The following is an 18,515-nucleotide window of genomic DNA, read 5'->3' as shown; positions in this document are numbered from 1 at the left end:
CTATGGCTATTCCTATAACCAAAATGGTCGATAATGGTTTAGTCGCGGTGTGTCATCTTTCCAGATTCGTCGTATGAGCTCTTGACTAACAGTCGTTGTAGCGATCTGGCGATGCCTCTGTAAGTCAGCAAGAGTTCTTACTGGACTACTCGAACTGACGTTCGCCCAAGGCCATTGATGGAGCCGGTATTGTCACACGAAACTCCCTCGATACCCGCCAGGAGGATTCCACCAACAACTCAGAGGGCGAAGAATATTCTCAGAATAACATAAACTTTGATGGTGACGAGAATATCGACAACGATAATAATTCCGAGAACGACAGCAGCTCTGAGAACGACACGAACTCTGGGGATCACAGCAACTCTGGTAAAAGCAACAACTACCTTGGGGACGATGACAACTCTGAGCGCGGGAACAACTCTGATAACGAAGAAAACGCATACATCGAGAATGCGTCAGACATCAACAACTCAGAGGACGATAGCGGCTCAGGAGACAGTGACGATTCGGTGAGCAAGGATTCAGAGGATTCTGGCCTTGATTCTGATGCCGACTTGGACAATGGGAACGATGAGTGAACCGTCAATTATGCTTAACATGTAAGGGCCATAGATCATCTAAAATGGCTAAGAACATGCCCTTGATTATTCAAGACGATAAAAATTGATTTTTATTCAAATGTTCAGCCAGCTACCTCTTACGGCTGTGGTGTATCCGAAAAGTCTCGAACTAAAGGCTAATGGTTGTAACGGCCCTCTAGTGGGCTCTCATGAGTGAAACATGCACTTTGCAGTCGCCAGATATTCTTGGGAACTTCAATGAAACGGTCTTGCCAGCCCTACGGCAATCCTCGGGAGTCTATCGCATCGCGACAGAACTGATATCATGTGATGTGATATCTATTCCTCAGCATACGAGCTGTCTGACTGTGAACTTCAGACTATTTATCACAGTTATCAGGTTCATGTTGCTAACTTCAGTTGTGGGAGGTTCTCGACTTGTCGTCTTGAACCTTACCCTCTGAATACCATCGAGCCCCCTTGTATCACACAACATCAAGCTGCCATCAGTCCCCGTCCAATCACTCACACAGCTACGGACAATCTCACTGCCATCCTCCCTAACGCCGGTCAAAGTGATCTTGCATCGTCGTCTCTTAGGCTCCGAAATGGCGGCGACACACTTGAAGCGAAATTCTTCCAAGCTAAAGGTCGTCACCGGGGATCCGTCGTAATCCTTGCTGATCAGATGGTCTCGACGCGTTGGGAGTTTTGTCGGTTCACCATAGACGAGATACTGACCACTGAATCGTTTGTCTTGGTCTCTCAGATTCTCAATGCCGAATCCGCTGTATCGCAGGCCCAAGTAAGGAGTTTGGAGCAGAGGGGCCCCAGGCCACACAGGGTCGTTGGCACCAGTTTGGTTGAACTATCACCTTTGTTAACGACATCCCAATATTCTACGTCAAGGCATTAGACGTACATCAATTGTGTATGATCGTGTGGTAACTCCGCACTGGTTTCCCTGCGGCAAAGCAAACACATGTAGTAGAAAGAGTACGATACAAAGTTGGACGTAATGTAGTGCCATGATTTTCCGTATCTATCAAGTACTAGAGTGACAAGTATAGAAAGAAGAGTTGCCAGGTTTCGTGCTACAGCTGTCAAAATCTAGCCTTGATGTTGTTTAAATGAGGTCTGCTGATATTGCAGCTTTCGCGTGGGTGACAAGGCCTTTTATACCTTGCTCATAGCTGTGACTCTGATGATGTCTCATGCCTGGTTAGCTACATACTTGTCGTACCACAAGACCTTGTTGAAGACATATCCAAATGCAGTAATCGGGCGTACTGTGTATACTATGGATTCAGTATTGGCGCTCGACATGGATGATTGCTGTTTGACAGACATTTCCTATCATTTGTATTCGGATAAGAAGCGACTTTGCATATGATCCTCAGGAGATAAATCATACAGGAAGATTGCAGAAAGGTCACCCCTCAAGACCATGCACTTAGGCGCTGTCTCTTCCATGGCATCTAGCATTTCAACATATAATCAATCGCCGGCCATTTTGGTTTCTTTCCCCCATTAAATCACCATTATGGAAGGCACTGAGAGTACCAAGGGTTGATGACCTTGCAAGAAGAACCCGCCACGCAGCTGGTCTCGCCTGTGTATCCGTTGCCACCACACTGCGCATACAATGGCTGACCTCCTCCTGAGACAGGAGTTGGTCTACACTGCGCATAGTAAGCATCCATGGTGGAACAAGCTGCATATTGCGGGCACTTCGATGGGCCAGTGTATCCCTTGCCACCGCACTGTTGGTACAGCCCTTGGGTTTGTTCGTCGCTGGAAGGGGCCTGTGTGCTGACACTTTTTGACGTCCGAAGTGTCGATAAAGTCGTCGGTGTGGTTGTCGGTCGAGGGACGACGGTATTAGTTGATGGAGTGTAGTCATTGGTTGCTCCCACAGAAGTTGCAACGCTCTTCGGGGGCTGGACAGAAGCTGAAGTGATAGCGCCACGAGAGCTGGATGTGATAACACTGTTAGAGGCCTTTATCGATGAGGCAAGGCTTGTGCCGTAAGGAGTGGCACTTCCCGACGCAGTGATTGTGATCTTGCTCTGTGGGAGCATGGAAACACCGCCCGAGATGATTGATGGCCCTGGAATGACGTAGTCATTGACTTTGTCGCGGTAGATGTTGTAGAAGATACCAGGATCGTCCTTTCCATACAGCGCAGTGCCGGGAACTCCAGGTGGATAATACGTGCCGTCTCCCGTGATTTCAAGATTGATGCACTGAGGGTAGCTCTGCGCTCCGTTGGACTGACCAGCGCTGTGAAGGGCGATGATATCGTGGCGGAGGACGTAGTGACCTGGAGCGATGTTTTCCGGAATGCGCACAAGCCAGGCGTTGCCGTTGTCGATGAGAGCGGTAGCGGCCCATTTATTGGTCTGCTGGGGAGCATCTATAAGGCCGGCACCATCGATCTTAAAAAATCGAAGAGCAGTCTTGTCAATACCGTTACATGGGCCGTTGCAGTTCGCAAGGAAGTCCATGACCGGCCCTTTGTGGCTATCGGGCCATTCAGTCCACTGCAGTTGGATCGTGTCGCCAGCGGTAACTGTTATCCGCCCTTTGCCAGATGCCCCTTCTCTGTGACAAATAATATCTGGCTGATTGTAGTTGTTTGGTTCAACAAAGCCGTTATCGCGTTGGTTGGTAGACCATCCAGCAACAAGGGGTGGGTTGCTGTTGTAAGGGTCTTGAACTGGGATGTAGTTTCTGTAAGAGACACCGTTGACGACGACGTTGGTGACATGACCATGTGCGGCCACGGAAGCGACTGATGCCAAGGCGACCAAAAGACCAGACGTCGTATGCATCCCCATCTTGATTCGAAAGGAGCGAGATGATGGTTAGATATGCTAAATGAAAATGAATCTGCAGTTGAAGTGTGACTCTGGGAAGGCTCGTGAAGTAGTTGATGATGCTCCGCTCCAAGGTCTTTCACATACTAGCTGATGTCCAAGTCTTATACTCGCAATGTCGCCGAGATGGTTCTCCAGATTGGCTTCCGGCAGTAAATACGGGCGAGAAAGGGAGAGATTGAGACACAAACCCCCTCGGGAGTCTCCTCTCATGCGATATTAGTGAATGGAAGGGAGTAGGACCGGGCTGGTTGTGTTTCTCATCGGGGTACCATGGGTCTCGCTGAGAGCTCCGGGCATATGGAAATATCTGCAGGATTGAAGTCAGCTTCGAAGAATCCTGCCAACGAAATATTACCGAAACCAGATACAGCTGAAGCCACATAACACGCCACAATCTTTGAATGAGGAAGGAGAGTACTAATTCCCACGAATGAGTCTCTCGGCCGTTCAAGAAAGCCTGTCATAAGGTTTAGTGTTGCTCGAATGCGGCAACTGAGGGCAAACTAGTCGCGAAACCTGCCCCGCGTCTAGAACCTGGCCATGTGGCTTGCCACGGCCATCGGTATCCAATTCGGTAATGAGATGAGATCCGTTGTGGCGAGAATTCAACGTAGCATATCGTCCAGAACTACAAGCGTCTCTCCAGTTTCGTAGTTGAGCAAGGAAGTTTGTCACTTCAGACCTTTAACGAGAGACGTGTGCTCGGAGTGTGCCTCCCGTGGGTACTCGTGAGTAATAACGCACAGTCAACCATACCACTTACTGCATAAGTCAATTTCAATGTAATGTTGAGCTGTCAGAGTTCATGCGACTAATGTGTTGGAGAGCCTCGGCCACCATCTTCCACAAAATGGAAAGTCTGGGCTGGCCGAATCCTTGTATCCTCATGGCACAGTCTCAGTTACTCGCCGACTAGCGCTATTCCGCAGTCTGGTCGCCCGTCAAGATCGATACTGAGTAAATCTGGGGCCACATGTCTCAACTTGACGTATTCCACCATTGGAACCTGCAGCCAATCGTTGACTTTTATGACACAAAAGGCCTCGGCAGGAACGAGTCGAGAGGGGCATACTCACGATGAACACGAGGGAGAGTTCTCGGTCATGAGGCCGACTCAGAAGCCTTGCCTGGATTAGAGTAGATCGCGCCAAGCATGGTATAATTCGTCCGTGGCCATCATCTCGAAGTAGTTTAGTTGTCTAGACGTTAGTAGTTGTCAGCGACTTACATAGATCGTTGGGACCAGTTTCGCCATGCGAACACCACGCGTAGCTCACATAATACTATCACCACGCAGTCGGGCCCGTGGGATTCGTACAGTAGGCATGTCTTTGACCACCGCAATCGGCGTTTTGGCTTAATTAGGAGACGAAAATGTCTCACCAGACGTCCGAATTTGTGATGCTATGGTGTTGACATGACCCAAAAGGGATAGCTATGCCGCCCCTTGTAAGACGAAGAAACTTGGCAGAACAATGATTTATTTGATGTAGCTAGCTAAATCCCAAGGCCGCAGCGCCGGAAAGACGGCTGATTGCACTGTCTCCCGTCCGCCGGGGCGCTGGAGGAAACGCATTCGTCGCAGAACGGCCTAGCCATGGCCACTGTTGCTTAGGGCTCAACGCCATGTCGTGATTGCGTCAAACGAAAACATAGTAGAAAGCAATATATCTTTGCGTCCGATTGACCAACATATCATAACCACATGCCATGAACCAGCGGGAACAATCAGCTGGCAGAGGCAACCATTAACCAAAGCATGGCCGGCTTATTTTTGCGCGTCACGAGGACAACATGACAGCGGCAATGGTCCTGACCGATGAAAAGCCATGAGGCTGTCGTTGGTTCTGCCAGCACAGCGGCAGCGGCCTGCCTGCCACCAGCTGCTGAGGGGGGTGTTTGGCTCTAGCCAACGATTGCCAACAACTCAGGGAGGGACAAGAAGTTAAATCTCGAAGACCGAGGTGTTAGGGCCGGTGCGGATTTGTGTGTGCTGAATGCTGTCGATACCGGTTGGCGGGTAAAGATGAGAAAGGCGGGCGACATCGTGACAACGCCCTTGTGTTTGGGCGAGAGACGTGCCTCAACCCTCAAAGATGAGAACGTGCAGGAGCATGACAGGGAAGAGAACTGCCATGCATGCATGTCTCAGCGTTGAGCGGGCCACGCCGAGTGCGACATGCTTGAGGATGATGCAGCTGAGGAGAAAGGCATTGAAGGCCGAAGTGAGAGGGAATAGAGACGAACGAGCCATTGTGAATGATTGCTTGCTTTGCGATGTCTGGGAAATTGAGTGGTGGTGGAGCCGAGAAGTGAGACACGGTAAGATGTGATGATTGATTTTGCTTGGAATCATTTACGAGTGTCTGGTCCATGGCGCAGCTTTATCAAGTTCTGCGGTGGTCTTGTGATGGACTCATCGCGGTCGCCTAGCATCGCCTCCATTTCTAGACCCCAAGCCACCCAAAGTGATATCTGCAAGGCCCCCTGCCCCCGTCAGCCTGTCATCATCCATCTTAAGGCAGCCGGAATCCCATACGAACCGAAAGAACCAACACTCCGGCCCGCGACATTCCTCTTTCCCCCCTTGAGCCTCGGATAATGAAGCGAGGCATGCAGACGACGACCTTGGCAGGGGGCGCGCGTAAGCGGCACTTTGGTGCCCTTGCTCTGCCCCTCTTCCTGTCATCAACTCCTAAAACAATAGATTCAATCCGAAGTCCCTTTCGCCGGAACGACTACCACAATAAGCCCCCGATGTGTGACTGCCAGCAGCGTCAGTTCATCCTCGATGCAGGCACCCGTCCTACCATACCTCCTTCGTGGGCGTCTCGGTCCCATCATTGTCCCCTCTGAGCCAGCCTCCAAGTCGTACTGAGAAGTTTCTAGCGAAATCCCACAGATACGGGTCGGGTCTAATTGTGACGGGGACGTGACACGGCTCGCCGCACGACATGATGCACGTGAGGTTGAGGTGACGAATACACAGTAAGAGGAACTAAAATTAATGCACGAGTTTCTATTAGGGGTATGGCTCAGCGCAAGATGCTAGCTGAAGACAAATTGCGACCGTAGAAAACAAGGAAAGCGTTTTCCGGATGGGGATTGTTCTTTGAATTGACTCGTTTTATACAGTAGCAGTTTTTAGAAGGAGGATATCATACCGTATCTCATCATGGTCGTCGTGGAGGAGAGTTGTTCAGAGTCCCCAGAAATGTCCTCAACGCCCGAAGTTGCCGAGTCCCAGTACATGTCTAGCTCAACAAAAATGCAGTTTTTCGTCTTATGTCCCCGCTTTCTCGCTTTTGAACTCGCAGCCGGCCGTAGCAGTGGGTGGTGGTGGTGGTGGTGGTGTAGCGGATGACTTGCGGATATTCATGATCTGATATCCCGGTGCTTAGAACTCACCCTCGGTGCTGTTTCCAATAATTCCCGCGGTCCAGAGACCAACCAAACCCCACCAGCTGACCTTGTATCCACGCCAGAGGCCATCGAGTCCTTGGCCCTTTCGGAAGACTGTTTCTGCGACCTTGGGCTTGGCCTTGCCCTTTCTAACCGTAGCGGGCGGGGCAGGAATCGCTCGGGTGCCTTCTTCGTTCATGATGTAGAGCATGGTGCCCAAGACACCGTTGTAGCGTCCAGGGGGGACGATCGTCTCCAACTTATGGTCGTTTCCGGCGAGGGCGCGGACATGGGATGCGGTGGACAGGACAGCGACCTGGCCACGTCGGAGGACAGTTTCAAGAGGAAGCTTGACGAATAAGGCGACGGATGAGGCGCAGAACTTGGCGACAGAAAAGGTCGTTGGGGAAACACGGCTGTCGATCAGGAATCGCGTGCGGAGGACCAGCGGTGTAGAGAGGGTGAGGAGCGGGTGAATCAGCGAGTGGAGGACCGTGGGAATGACGAGAAGCGGAGGGCAGACGTAGGAGGGGAGAGCTCGGAGTGTGGACAGTGTTCGTCGAGGCTGCTTTGAAGTCGGGGTGACTATGAGTCTACCAAGGGTTAGCAAAGGCCTCAAAATGCAGTCGTGAAGGGTTGCATGACATACCTTGTGCGGACCAGGTCCAACGGTGCAAGAATGAGGCCAGTTGCAACGGCGGCAGCGGCGGCTACGCACAACGAGGCCCAAGGATAGGGTGACGCGATGTCAATCAGACGATCAATATCCTCCTTGACACCGAGGTCTGGAACATTAAACAAGGCACTGAGGGCGCTTCGTGACCAGTTCTCCAGCAGCGAAGAGAGAATGGAGTAGAGGAACGTTGCGTTGGAACCCTTCCACACGCCCCATGCACCCTCCTTTTGCCAGAGCTGCCCGATGGCTTCCATCAACGAATCGGCTCGGCGTATGGTAAGCTGGTGCGGAGGGATCGCTTCCTTGGCAGCCGGTGTTCGGGGAGGGGAAGGCTGGCGGTTTCGGCGGTCTCTGGAGTGCGAAGGGGACGGTGTGGCCGGAAGATTTTGGGTGAAGTATGCAGGCTCGTCCAGATCAGAGTCGGACTCGGCCTCGTCGTACATCGGGCTCCCATAGGCGGGCTGCCTCCTCTCTGGCACCGGTGTGGTGATAGGCGTCGGCACCGCGGGGCTCAAGGTCAGATCATCATGGCTGCGAACCTGCAAAACCGTCTTGGCCACCTCGAAGGGCTGTGCCATAAGAACGGACGTGTACTTCCATAAAAGCTCATCAACGAGGTCTTTGACGGTCTGAACGACAGAGGGAGACGGTTCGCTGATGTAGTCCTTGTAATCTATGTCGGAAAATATGTCGCGTGCCTTGGAGGCGTACTTCTCGCTGGTCGCATTGGCAGCATGGCGGGCGAACGGGTTGGGAGCCGAAGCAGCAGATGTCGGATCGGGAGCTTCGCCGATGGTAGGAGGCTTGTAGTATGGTCTGAGGGGGTTTACGCCCTCTCTTGGTGTCGACATGTTGGGCGGATGAGTGGTGTTTTGTGCCTCAACCCTCACCGATGCATGATTCCGGCAACTTCCCACTTAAGCACCCAAATTTGCATGATGAAATGGGAATCCTCGGAGATAAGACTAGCGGGGGGCGCCTATCTTAGGCGCCTACCCAGCCACAGGGAAAAAAAAAAAGATGACAAAGTAGCCGCGCTGTGCCCGGACCATCAGTCGGCTAAGTAACCGCGGCATCCGCGGGGACGGTACCGCCGGAGAAGGAACATCGCGAGTCGCCGGCCGATAAGGCCGAGGGGTGCGGGCCTTATCGGAGCTCCCGCGCGGGCGACGAACCTATAGAAATTTTGCTGAATCCAATACATCCCCATCGGTCCCTTGCGCACTCATTAAAGCCCTCCAACAAGTTTGGTATGTTTGCTCACAGCGCCACCAACGAAGCAAACATCGACGAATGACCGCTTACCAGCTCTGCCGACGTCAGTGCAGTCCAGAACCAGGGTACATGACCCCCTTATAAGCTTCGAATACCGACTCCAGCGCATCCGAACCGACTCAACCCTTTTCGCGATTACACCGAAGAAAAGTCCGCCGAGAACGGACAAGCGACATGTCTTCCCCCAGATCCCTCTGCAGACTCGCCGCCAGCGCAAGCAGGCAGGCTCGTCCATTGCAGCGACAGACTCGATCCCTCTTTAGCTCGGCGGCGCCCTCGAGGACGACACAAGTCCCGGCGGTGAGGCGCATGCAATGGCCCTCGGCGCGCAATTTCTCGGTCTCGGCTGTGAAGCCGCATGGCCACATCACACCTCCGAAGCCTGGCGAAGAGTAAGCCGTCATATTGAGGGTTGCCAGGACTGTTGTTGACTTTTGGTTCAGGCTGTGGGTGACCTTCGTCGATAAGGATGGCGATGAACACAAGATCGCTGTCAGCGAAGGAGACAACCTCCTCGAAATTGCGCAAGAGAACGACTTGGAGATGGAAGGTACGTCAACAGTTCCATAATTGAAAAAGCAACGTGTCTGACGACGCGAACCAGGTGCTTGCGGAGGATCTTGTGCCTGCTCGACCTGCCATGTCATTGTCGTGGACGAAGAACATTACGAGAAAATGCCTGAGCCCGAGGACGACGAGAACGACATGCTCGATCTGGCGTTTGGTCTCACTGAGACAAGTAGGCTGGGATGCCAGGTGACGATGACAAAGGAGCTCGACGGCCTCAGGATCAAGCTGCCACCAATGACCCGCAATCTTCAGGCCAGCGACTTTTCCTGATGAGAAACTTTCCAGCAAGGCGTTGGCTGCATACCTCATTATTTAATTATCATCTGTACTATAGCATGCAATACCGCGAAAGAAAAAGGAGGGGTTCTGGAGAAAAGGGCGTGTTATTTCATCAAACACGGCATCACGGATTGGGGACGGATACATCAAGCTTGGGCTTTTGCTAGATATTGGCGGGTATCAAGGACGATGGGAGGGAATGGCATCACTCCTCTAAGCACACATTTGAAGAAACAAGAACTTGGCCGCGCCATATCCAGGCAATCGGCATGGCATTACTTCTCTCAAGCCACCTTAAGCCTCCTCGAGCGCACCCTTCTTGAGTCCTCCACCGCCAGACGCAATGAGGTCCAAGAAACCCTTTTTGCTCATCTCGTTGATCTTCTCCTCCCTCCGCACTACACCCACGACACCATCCTTGCGCGCCTTCTTCTCCGCCTCGACCGCCTTGACCTGTGCTGCGCGCACAGCGTTGAATAGCTTGACCACACCCCTTTGCGCCACCTTGCGCAGCCTCCTCTCGCCTTCGATCATCTCCCCCGTTGACGTGCCCTCGTCCTCGCCCGCGACCAAGACGTTGCGCACGCGTCCCTTCTCCTGAGCCTCCTTCTTCTGGGCTCTCATCTGCTTCCTAGCCTTGCTCTCGAGTGCAGTGTCAACGGCAGCCCTGGCTGATTCGTGTGCCTCAGCGCTGCGGGCGAGGACGGGATCCGCGCGTTTCGAGTTAGACAACTTTGTGGACAGAATCTTCGAAACGGATGTCGCGAACGCGGAGGGATCATCTCGCTTGTTTTTCTTGCGCGGTGCGCCATCTGAGTCTTCCTCTTCTGACCCAGACTCGAATTCGTCGGTATCGAGGGGTGCATCTCTGCTCTTTTTCGACTTTGTCGTCTTGGAGGATTTTGTCGACTTCTTCTTGGGAGCCGGGCGCTCGTCGCCAGAGCTCATTGAGTCGTTGTCGTCTGTGTGAGCGCCATCGTCAACAGTCGCATTGAGGATGTCATCGTCGTCGGAGTCGAGCAGGTTGACCGCGTCGAAGCTCTCCTCGTTATCGGAAGCCGCCTCGACTTGCTTCTTCTCTTGCCTCTTTTGCTTCTTGGAAGGGGGCGCCAGACGGCCGTCGTTTGTTCTCTTCTTTGTCGATCCGGCCATGATTGCGGGCTTTTTCCTCTGGGGGCAATTGGCTGCGGATGGGCTGTTTGGTTGATGATTTGTTTTTGGCGATAGAAAAAAAGTCCCCAGGTCGTCCTACCAAAAGTCAAAATTTTGGGCGATCAGAGTGGGGCATTTGCCTTATCAGCGGTGAACGGACCCCGATAACATGTGGTTGACCGAAAGCTTACCGAGGCTCCGCTTCCGCTTCACCGAACACCCAGCGATTGTCTCACCGACGAGAGACTCTCACCGACATCTTCACCGGAAACTCGACTGAAGCATCGGATCTTTCCGTTAGCGACCTACACAGTTCCTACCCAACAGCCCAAAGACGGTCCATCATTAACCGGGAAAGGGTTTCCCCGTCAAAGAATTTCCCGCGGCACCGTAGTTCGTCCGCCGACTTGCTGAAGTCTTCGTCGGATCTCCGGACCTGTTTCGAACCTCAGCTAACTCTAGGGCCTGGATTTCGTCATTACTCGGTGACCATTTTTGGGGCGATTCTTACCATTTCTGGTCCTAGAGACCGAGGATCCACAAGGAACGCCTGCCTCCACTTCCCGGCCGACGGCTTCTAGATCAACCATTTCTCGAACTGAACTGTCGTCGGCGCCCCAGCCAAGCGCCGTCATGGGTGTCAAAGCCAACTGAAATCTTAGACTTGAGATCGTATTCTCGACAAGGGTTTGGCATACGTAGTGGTGAATGCAGCCAATCCCAATTGATTTTACGGACTTTAGAGCCATGTAGGGAGATTTAGGTTCGAGTCAGAGTTCCACGATATCTTACAGCCAGACCTCTCTCTTACTTCGCTACGGGAACCGGGGAAACCCGATGATCTTGTGGCACGGCCCTCAACTTAGTAAGGAGGCTGGAATGCACGCAATCATGATCCCGTTGAACTGTGTTTATTCTTAGACCCCATCGTTCTCTAATATGTCCGGAATGCATGCTCGTGGTGACAGAAGATGTCTAATCTCTGTGGAAGAGAACGAGCGGTGCACTCGCACTGGTACTGCTGAGGATAGGTTGAGATAATGAAGCTCCCACACTGGTCAATCTTACCCATCATGCCTGCTTCCTCACATTACTTTGCTCGGGATTCTCTCGGTTGCTAAACTTCGAGTTTTATGGCAGTCGCTACTTACATCGATTGACTCGGCGTCAGAAACAAACCACACACGTAATGTTTTTTTCCCTGGTTCGTCAATGAAACGACGCAACAGCTACTCATGCAACAGTACGTGCTTTCAACTACGCCCGGAATCCTAAGTACGATGAATACATGGTGCCAGGGATTCAACGGTGTCGGTCGGCTCGGAACGAAATCGGGATCGTAGCCTTTCTATCGGCCTGGGTTGACCGTATCCAGCAATTCTCTACAGATTCTGTTAGCCAGACCCTGGGACAAGGTTTGACCACTGCCAATCAAGATCTACCAACTGTAAAGTCCATCTCCTCGTGCTGGGAGAAGTTCGCAAGAATAGTCTTCAAATAACTTTGCCATGATACGCGCAATTTCAAGCCGTTCTCTCTAATCCACCACGGGAACCTCCGCAACGACTCTCTTTCCAATGCAACCGTGGTACACTTGCTGTAAGTACGGTCCACAGGTTTTAGCTGGTACTTCTTCAAGGGTCTCCTCTCGGTTTAGAGTCTGAGGAATAGAGTGAAGCACACAATGAGAACTCTTACCAAGGTGCAGGCGCCTGTCACCCTCTGGAGTCATGTCAGCCCGTGCCTTAACAGACAGTACCGGCGGTCAACCGGGCCGTTTCAACATCGACTAGAAAGATTAGTTACAATATGCCGGGCCTATGCACTATGCTAGGCTCGTCGGGCAGTCCCGAGATGGTTTGGATCCCCCCCGGCTGAAGCTAGGTAGTAAGAGCCACATGCACAACGCCCCAAATCGACGCTGACCTAGGGCCGCCGGGAAAAAGATGTGCGGGCAAAAGAATACCGAGATATCGGCTCCAACCGAAACTGGGAGATTCTTTCGGACTCGACTAAGAAGCCGTGTTACAGTCTAGTAGGTAATGATTACCTATACATCGACGCGTCGAAAGGGAGTCGAGTACTACGCGGTTGTCTACTTTAGGCAAGTCCATCTACAGACCATGTAGCTTGACAGGGAAGGCTACCCCGCGGAAGTAATGCTCGCCTGCGAAGCGACTAAGACCTGTCCCTGTCCAGGACCGTTCTGACCTCTCAGAGCGTGCGCTTAAGCTAACGTCGGGTGGGTGTGTGCTCCGTATTGGATACGATGTACGCTTCCACGGTCCAAACAAGACATTCTAGCAAAGAACGTGGATTTCGGGGTCACGGACTACCCAGTTCGTCCCAGTCAGCTACACCAGTGAAAAACTACGGCAATTAGAAGGTGGGCGGAACAGTGTGGTTGGACAAATATTCCGAGGACGCCCCCGTTTGAGTCTGCCTCCCTTTGGAGCGGTTTCTAGAGATCGACATATTCCAAACAGAGCCTGGTACTCTGAATCATCACCACGAAGCCATCGCCGCGGACACTTTCTGCGCATATTCGCGCAAATACTCGTCGTTATTACTCTGAAGCCTGCACCCGGGCCTTCCGATACGCCTCAACTTCGTCTGATGAGATCAGAAACTTGGCAGCGGTAAGTGGGTGATCTTGCTTGCATCCTGTACTCTAGAGACTACGGCTGTACAGGTTTAAGCTTATACTCAGGCCTTCCGGACTCTAGAGAATACCTCCCAAACACGCCGAAGCCGGGACCACCCCACCGACCGCCGCCCGTCGAACTGTAAACCTGAACTCTCTCAGCCCTACTCCTGAACGTCTTCGGTTGTGAGCAGTTTCATTTGCTATGTGACATTCGTACTCATTAAAAGAACAACAGTATTTATCCTTATTAGTCATGCTCTAAGCGACATGATGCGGAAGAGTCTTCGTGCTACTTATTCAAGATGGGACTCACCTTGTCTACTCACATTGTGTAGGAAGAGGCGACAATAAAGTCGGGACTCGGAACTCCTGTAGGTCATCATTCGAATGCCGTGTCCTAGTATAGGACAGAACACACCAGGTATTTGAATTGGATGTGTTACCGATACCTGACAAATACACACCGAAAAAGATAATGTTCATGAGGGTCATAGTGAGGGGAGGTCCAACCGTGACTCCGGCTCCGAGAGATACAACATGATTGATCGGTGTTCACAGCACTTGAACGCCGTGCCTGTAATCAGCGGGATTTCATGAACTGCCCCGTGCAAAAAGAAATTCTCTGTCGCCCAACCTTGTCATTACGCAGGATATCGACAAAACTAAAGATAGAGTTTCACCCAGCAAGAATAGTTCCGATCGTTATCGAGCTGGTTATTGAAGCCAATACGCAAAGAGCGAAGAACACGAGCTGAAGCCCCCTGACTGCGAGGCGCACGTAACACAACAAGCCGAGATACGACGCGTAGGGCTGTAGCAACCGCGCAGAGCTGTTCGGGTAGCGACGGTTCCCTTTTTCGAACTTCACTCTCACTTGACTTTCCATCTTGTTTGTTAGAAACCGCAGTCTTATTGACTTCCGAGGTTCATTCAGGTTTCTCGTGATATACAGGATGTTCAAGAGACTCTGAGAACCAAAACAGTACTCGCTAGAATGATAGCCGGGATGGCGCAATCTCCCACCACGAAGCGCCACGCGCATTGGACGTGCGCAAAACCGGCGCTGACGCCGTAGCTGACTAGCCCATTGCCCGTGACGTGTAGAGTGTCCAGGCAAACTTGCGATCTCCTGACTTTTCGAGACAAAATCCAACAATTTACGACTCAATAATCGGTAAAGAATTCTCTCCGTTTCAGTTTCCGGAATGCCCTGGTTGCCTCTGATATGTTTGAGTTCCGGGGTATATCAGAGGACCCTGCCCCGTACACCGGGGCTAACGACGAGGCGGCCGCCTGTTGTTGGTGCTAGGGAAAATGGAGTGACCTGAGAACTTGCCTAGAAGTTACCGGGGCCGACGACGTGTATGGCAACATTGAATCTTTCATCTGAAGCGTCCGCTGTAGCTCCCGCAACCATGGTACCGAAGAAGGCCGATCGGATGTTGTGGACGCAACGAGGTCTTGTTCAGACGAGCTTGAGTTGGTTCCGAGTTCGTGGTGCTAACCGCAGTAGCTGAAATGATCTCGGCTTCGTATCCAAGTAGCACACCGCCGACATCTGTCTGAGTCTGTTGAAAGAGGCGAGCTCATCAAGCCGCAACACAGCTCCAGCATCAACGTCCGGGGAAAATATACGCACATTTCCTTCTATCGAAACAGAGAGCCATACAGTAGTACCCTAGTAGCTTTTACAGGCTGCAAGAGTACCTCCGGGGCAACCCCGACTGTGCAGTAATACACGTATGATCGTACCCCGTATCACGCAAATGAAGCATGCTCGTTTTCGGCGAAATTGACTTTGAGACGGGATAATTCCGTTTGATATCAAACCCGGGGAAGCAGAAGGTGATATGATGTCGTGAACTAGAGTTATCGAACTTTAATACCAAGCGCAATGTACCCGTACCGGCGCATCCAACATGAGGTAATCAGTTCAGACGAGCCGAGTCAGGCCGCTTACCCCAGATTCCCCCTTGGTCTTACACTTACACTAGACTGACAGCTCAGCCTGCTGGCTTTTCTCGCAGATTGCAATTCGTGGGACTCTCTGTCTGAGGAGTTCCCCGGCGTCGATGCAGCAGGAAATCGCCACGAGGTTGGAGCGGCGCCTGTGGAGTTGGGCGGTGGATGTATACGGAGCGGGGGAAAGTTGCCGACTGAGTATTAAATAGGCAACTTGGTACTAATTCCCTCCCACTTCCTATTTGACCCCTTTTCAATCCACCATTCTCCCTTGCTTTTTTCTGAGCCAACTCGTTGCCTTGACTTTCCCGCTTGGGCCGAGACGGCTCTACTAGCCCGTTAACCCGCTATTTCAGCAATTCCCAAAGTTGCCATAAACCGAGAACTGCAGACTTCGCCGGGGCGCCACCGCTGCACCAGACGTCTCGCCTCCACCGCAAACCACACACAACCACCTGGTGTCTCTCCTCCCCCCCATGAATCCCACGTCGTCAACCAGTAGCAAATATCTGCCCGCTAACTCCTGTACGTCATTGTCTTCTGTACATCTACGGCGTCCGCACGTCGTCGCTTCGAAGCGATGCATGATGCGTCCGGCGCTAGGCGGGTCCAAAACGTGAACCGAATTCAAACCCGAACAAATCCGTGTAACGTAAGTCTTTCCCTGTCTGTCATGTCTTTCCTGTTTTGTTGTGGCTTGGTGTTTGCCATATCTGGCTTCTCTCGCCGCTAGGGATGAGATGGAAAGTATTCACACATACTTGCCTCTTGAAGCCAACTGAAGTTCAAGGCGCCGCCGGCTCGACTGCTTGCTAATAATGCACTTCGTGTTATAGATTTGCAGGTTAAGGTGAGTAGCCTCCGGTGGGATATCAACCGGTGGGATGAGTCCTGCCCACACGCTGCGCCATTTCCCAGCTATTCATTCACATCTAGGGCTGATGCGGCCTGCCTCCCCATGCCGATTACCTTACACCAATATCCTCGTTTTATCACAAAAAGTGTTATCTAACCGGCTTGCTGGCTTCACGCTCTAGGCATCTCAAATGTAAGCCGCCCCCTTCAGCGAATACCGACTGGTCATTTTTCCTGTGCCAGTCGACTGGCGACCTGACCACTGAGCGTTGGGGATGTAGCCATGCTGCTTCCCCTCGAGCTCAAGGAACACTACCCTGATCTTACGGTCTGTTGTTAACCAAAATCAGGTGATTCCAGTCGTTCAACCTGCTCTAACTGTCGCAAGTCTGGCGTAGAGTGCACGCGCGGCTATTCTGTCAGATTTAGGCACACGCTAAACCCTAGGTTGGTGCTTCTGACTGCTTTTAATCTTGCTCTGTGTAAAGGATCCAAAGGCTAAGGCAAGACTCTTTCCATCAGTGTTCAGCCAGAAAAGGGAACAGGAGCTGCCCGCAGCGAGTACAGCTTTTCCAACAATCAGACTTGGGTGCGGACCTCGAATCGATCTTTCAGCTTCGTCGACGAGACGGAGGATGTTGTCAACATCCACGCCTCGGCAATCGGATCACACGGTGACGGCGATGGACAGCCAAGTTTCTATCTAGGAGCGCCGCGACGGCCTGATTCGCCTCCAGATTATCTGGCTTTATTGTCAGCACCAACATCTCCAGTCCCGGACCCTACTTCCCAGAATTTAGAACCTGCTTTCAGGAGTTCCGTGTTGACGACCAGGGCGTCACACGGTGATCTGTACGGCAACGAGAGGAAGCGACGCCCAGCCAGACCGAGACGAACAGCGAATTCAACAATTCCAGCGGGGACCAATCATTCACCCGAGTTGCACGGCGAGACGCGCAGTTTGAGCAACGCACATAGCGCCGCCTCCATTGTCATACCATGGGAGCGTTTGGACATTGGAAGCGGTCTCAATTACGATATTCACTTTGCACTCGAACCGATCGATCCGAACTTTGACGCGACACTTACTCCCCATGACCGAACCTACGTCGAAACGCCTTTGTGGCCTCTCAGAGACCGGCAAGAGGCGTTCCTGTATCGGTACTTTATTGACATACTTGCGCCGCTTTTCGACCTATGCGATAGCGGGAGACACTTTGCCAACATAGTTCCTAAACGTGCAGTGTACTGCCCGACCTTGTTGAATGCCATGTTTTCGGCATCAGCGAAAAGACTGAGCCGTACGATGGGCGTCGACCCCGTCGTCGCGGACAGGTATCACCAAAGATGTCTTCGGTCGCTGATTCCGGCCCTGTCATCTTCGACAGCTGTGGTCGACGATAACCTGTTGGCCGCCGTGGTCATTCTCCGTTTCACAGAAGAGGTAGACATGGGTTCAATGGCTCTCCAGTCCCACTTGATGGGCACAAGAATTCTCCTCGCGGCCCAGGCAAACGCTGCTGACTTTAGTAGCCTTCGACTATCGGCATTCTGGCTGGCGCTACGCCAAGAGATTTACATGGCCTTTGTACACACTCGTCCTGTACATCCGAACTTCTTTCCGAGCATACGCAAGATTTTGGAACGCAACGACGCGGACGAGAACGCCGCAGATTGTTTCTACGCCAACAAAGTCATCGCCATCTGCGCAGCGTGTCTCAGCCACTGCTACGGCCACGAAAACCATCATGGTAGGACTTATGCGGAGTTGAAGCAAGAGCTGGAAGATTGGTGGAGGGAAAAGCCGTGGTTCTTCCAACCAATGTGGGCGAACCAAGATGCCGGATTTTTACCCGAGGAGCAGTATATCACCGATGCCGCAGTCACCGGGCTGCAGAACTATCATCTGTCTCGAATGTTGTTGATTGCACACAATCCTAAAGTCCCCAGGCTTGGAACATCTTTTCGAACAACTGAGGAGGAGCTAAAAGAGACGGTCCGTGTCGTATGTGGACTTGCCGTGGTATGTCGTCCAAGTTCGACCTGCATGCAAGACTACACTCAACCTGACATTGCTTTCCTGAAAAACAGGCAAACGAACGAACGGTTCCTGCATATGTGTGAGTTAAATCCTAGATTGAAAGCGTCCGAGGTAGACAGAAGCTAATCCCAGAGTCCACAGAAATGCATGCATAGCCATAGCAATGGCTGGCGATCGTTTCACCGACCGGAAAGAACAGGAAGAATTATAC

At 52.1% G+C, this 18,515-nt stretch overlaps 5 protein-coding genes across 5 annotated transcripts; 2 read left to right on the top strand and 3 right to left on the bottom strand.

Moving 5' to 3' along the window:
- Positions 1-2: 2 nt before the first annotated feature.
- CkaCkLH20_05467 (uncharacterized protein) lies at positions 3-581 on the top strand (the record flags this gene model as incomplete). The annotated part of the gene is made up of 3 exons (XM_038888186.1): positions 3-47; positions 102-119; positions 171-581. 3 exons carry the CDS (start codon positions 3-5, stop codon positions 579-581), a joined length of 474 nt encoding a protein of 157 aa, XP_038746662.1.
- A 1,523-nt stretch (positions 582-2,104) lies between these two features.
- CkaCkLH20_05466 (uncharacterized protein) lies at positions 2,105-3,403 on the bottom strand (the record flags this gene model as incomplete). Its single annotated transcript, XM_038888185.1, has 1 exon — positions 2,105-3,403. The coding sequence occupies one exon, from the start codon at positions 3,401-3,403 to the stop codon at positions 2,105-2,107; it is 1,299 nt and encodes a 432-aa protein (XP_038746661.1).
- Positions 3,404-6,842: 3,439 nt separating this feature from the next.
- Positions 6,843-8,374, bottom strand: CkaCkLH20_05465 (uncharacterized protein; the record flags this gene model as incomplete). Its single annotated transcript, XM_038888184.1, has 2 exons — positions 6,843-7,440; positions 7,497-8,374. The coding sequence occupies 2 exons, from the start codon at positions 8,372-8,374 to the stop codon at positions 6,843-6,845; spliced, it is 1,476 nt and encodes a 491-aa protein (XP_038746660.1).
- A 598-nt stretch (positions 8,375-8,972) lies between these two features.
- Positions 8,973-9,638, top strand: CkaCkLH20_05464 (2fe-2s iron-sulfur cluster binding domain protein; the record flags this gene model as incomplete). The annotated part of the gene is made up of 3 exons (XM_038888183.1): positions 8,973-9,190; positions 9,242-9,348; positions 9,403-9,638. 3 exons carry the CDS (start codon positions 8,973-8,975, stop codon positions 9,636-9,638), a joined length of 561 nt encoding a protein of 186 aa, XP_038746659.1.
- A 303-nt stretch (positions 9,639-9,941) lies between these two features.
- Positions 9,942-10,799, bottom strand: CkaCkLH20_05463 (uncharacterized protein; the record flags this gene model as incomplete). Its single annotated transcript, XM_038888182.1, has 1 exon — positions 9,942-10,799. One exon carries the CDS (start codon positions 10,797-10,799, stop codon positions 9,942-9,944), a length of 858 nt encoding a protein of 285 aa, XP_038746658.1.
- Between the last annotated feature and the right edge of the window lie 7,716 nt (positions 10,800-18,515).

This window comes from Colletotrichum karsti (assembly GCF_011947395.1).
Source record: "Colletotrichum karsti strain CkLH20 chromosome Unknown Scaffold15, whole genome shotgun sequence".
Classification (NCBI taxonomy): Eukaryota; Fungi; Ascomycota; class Sordariomycetes; order Glomerellales; family Glomerellaceae; genus Colletotrichum; species Colletotrichum karsti.
This window is presented reverse-complemented; position numbering and strand designations above follow the sequence as displayed.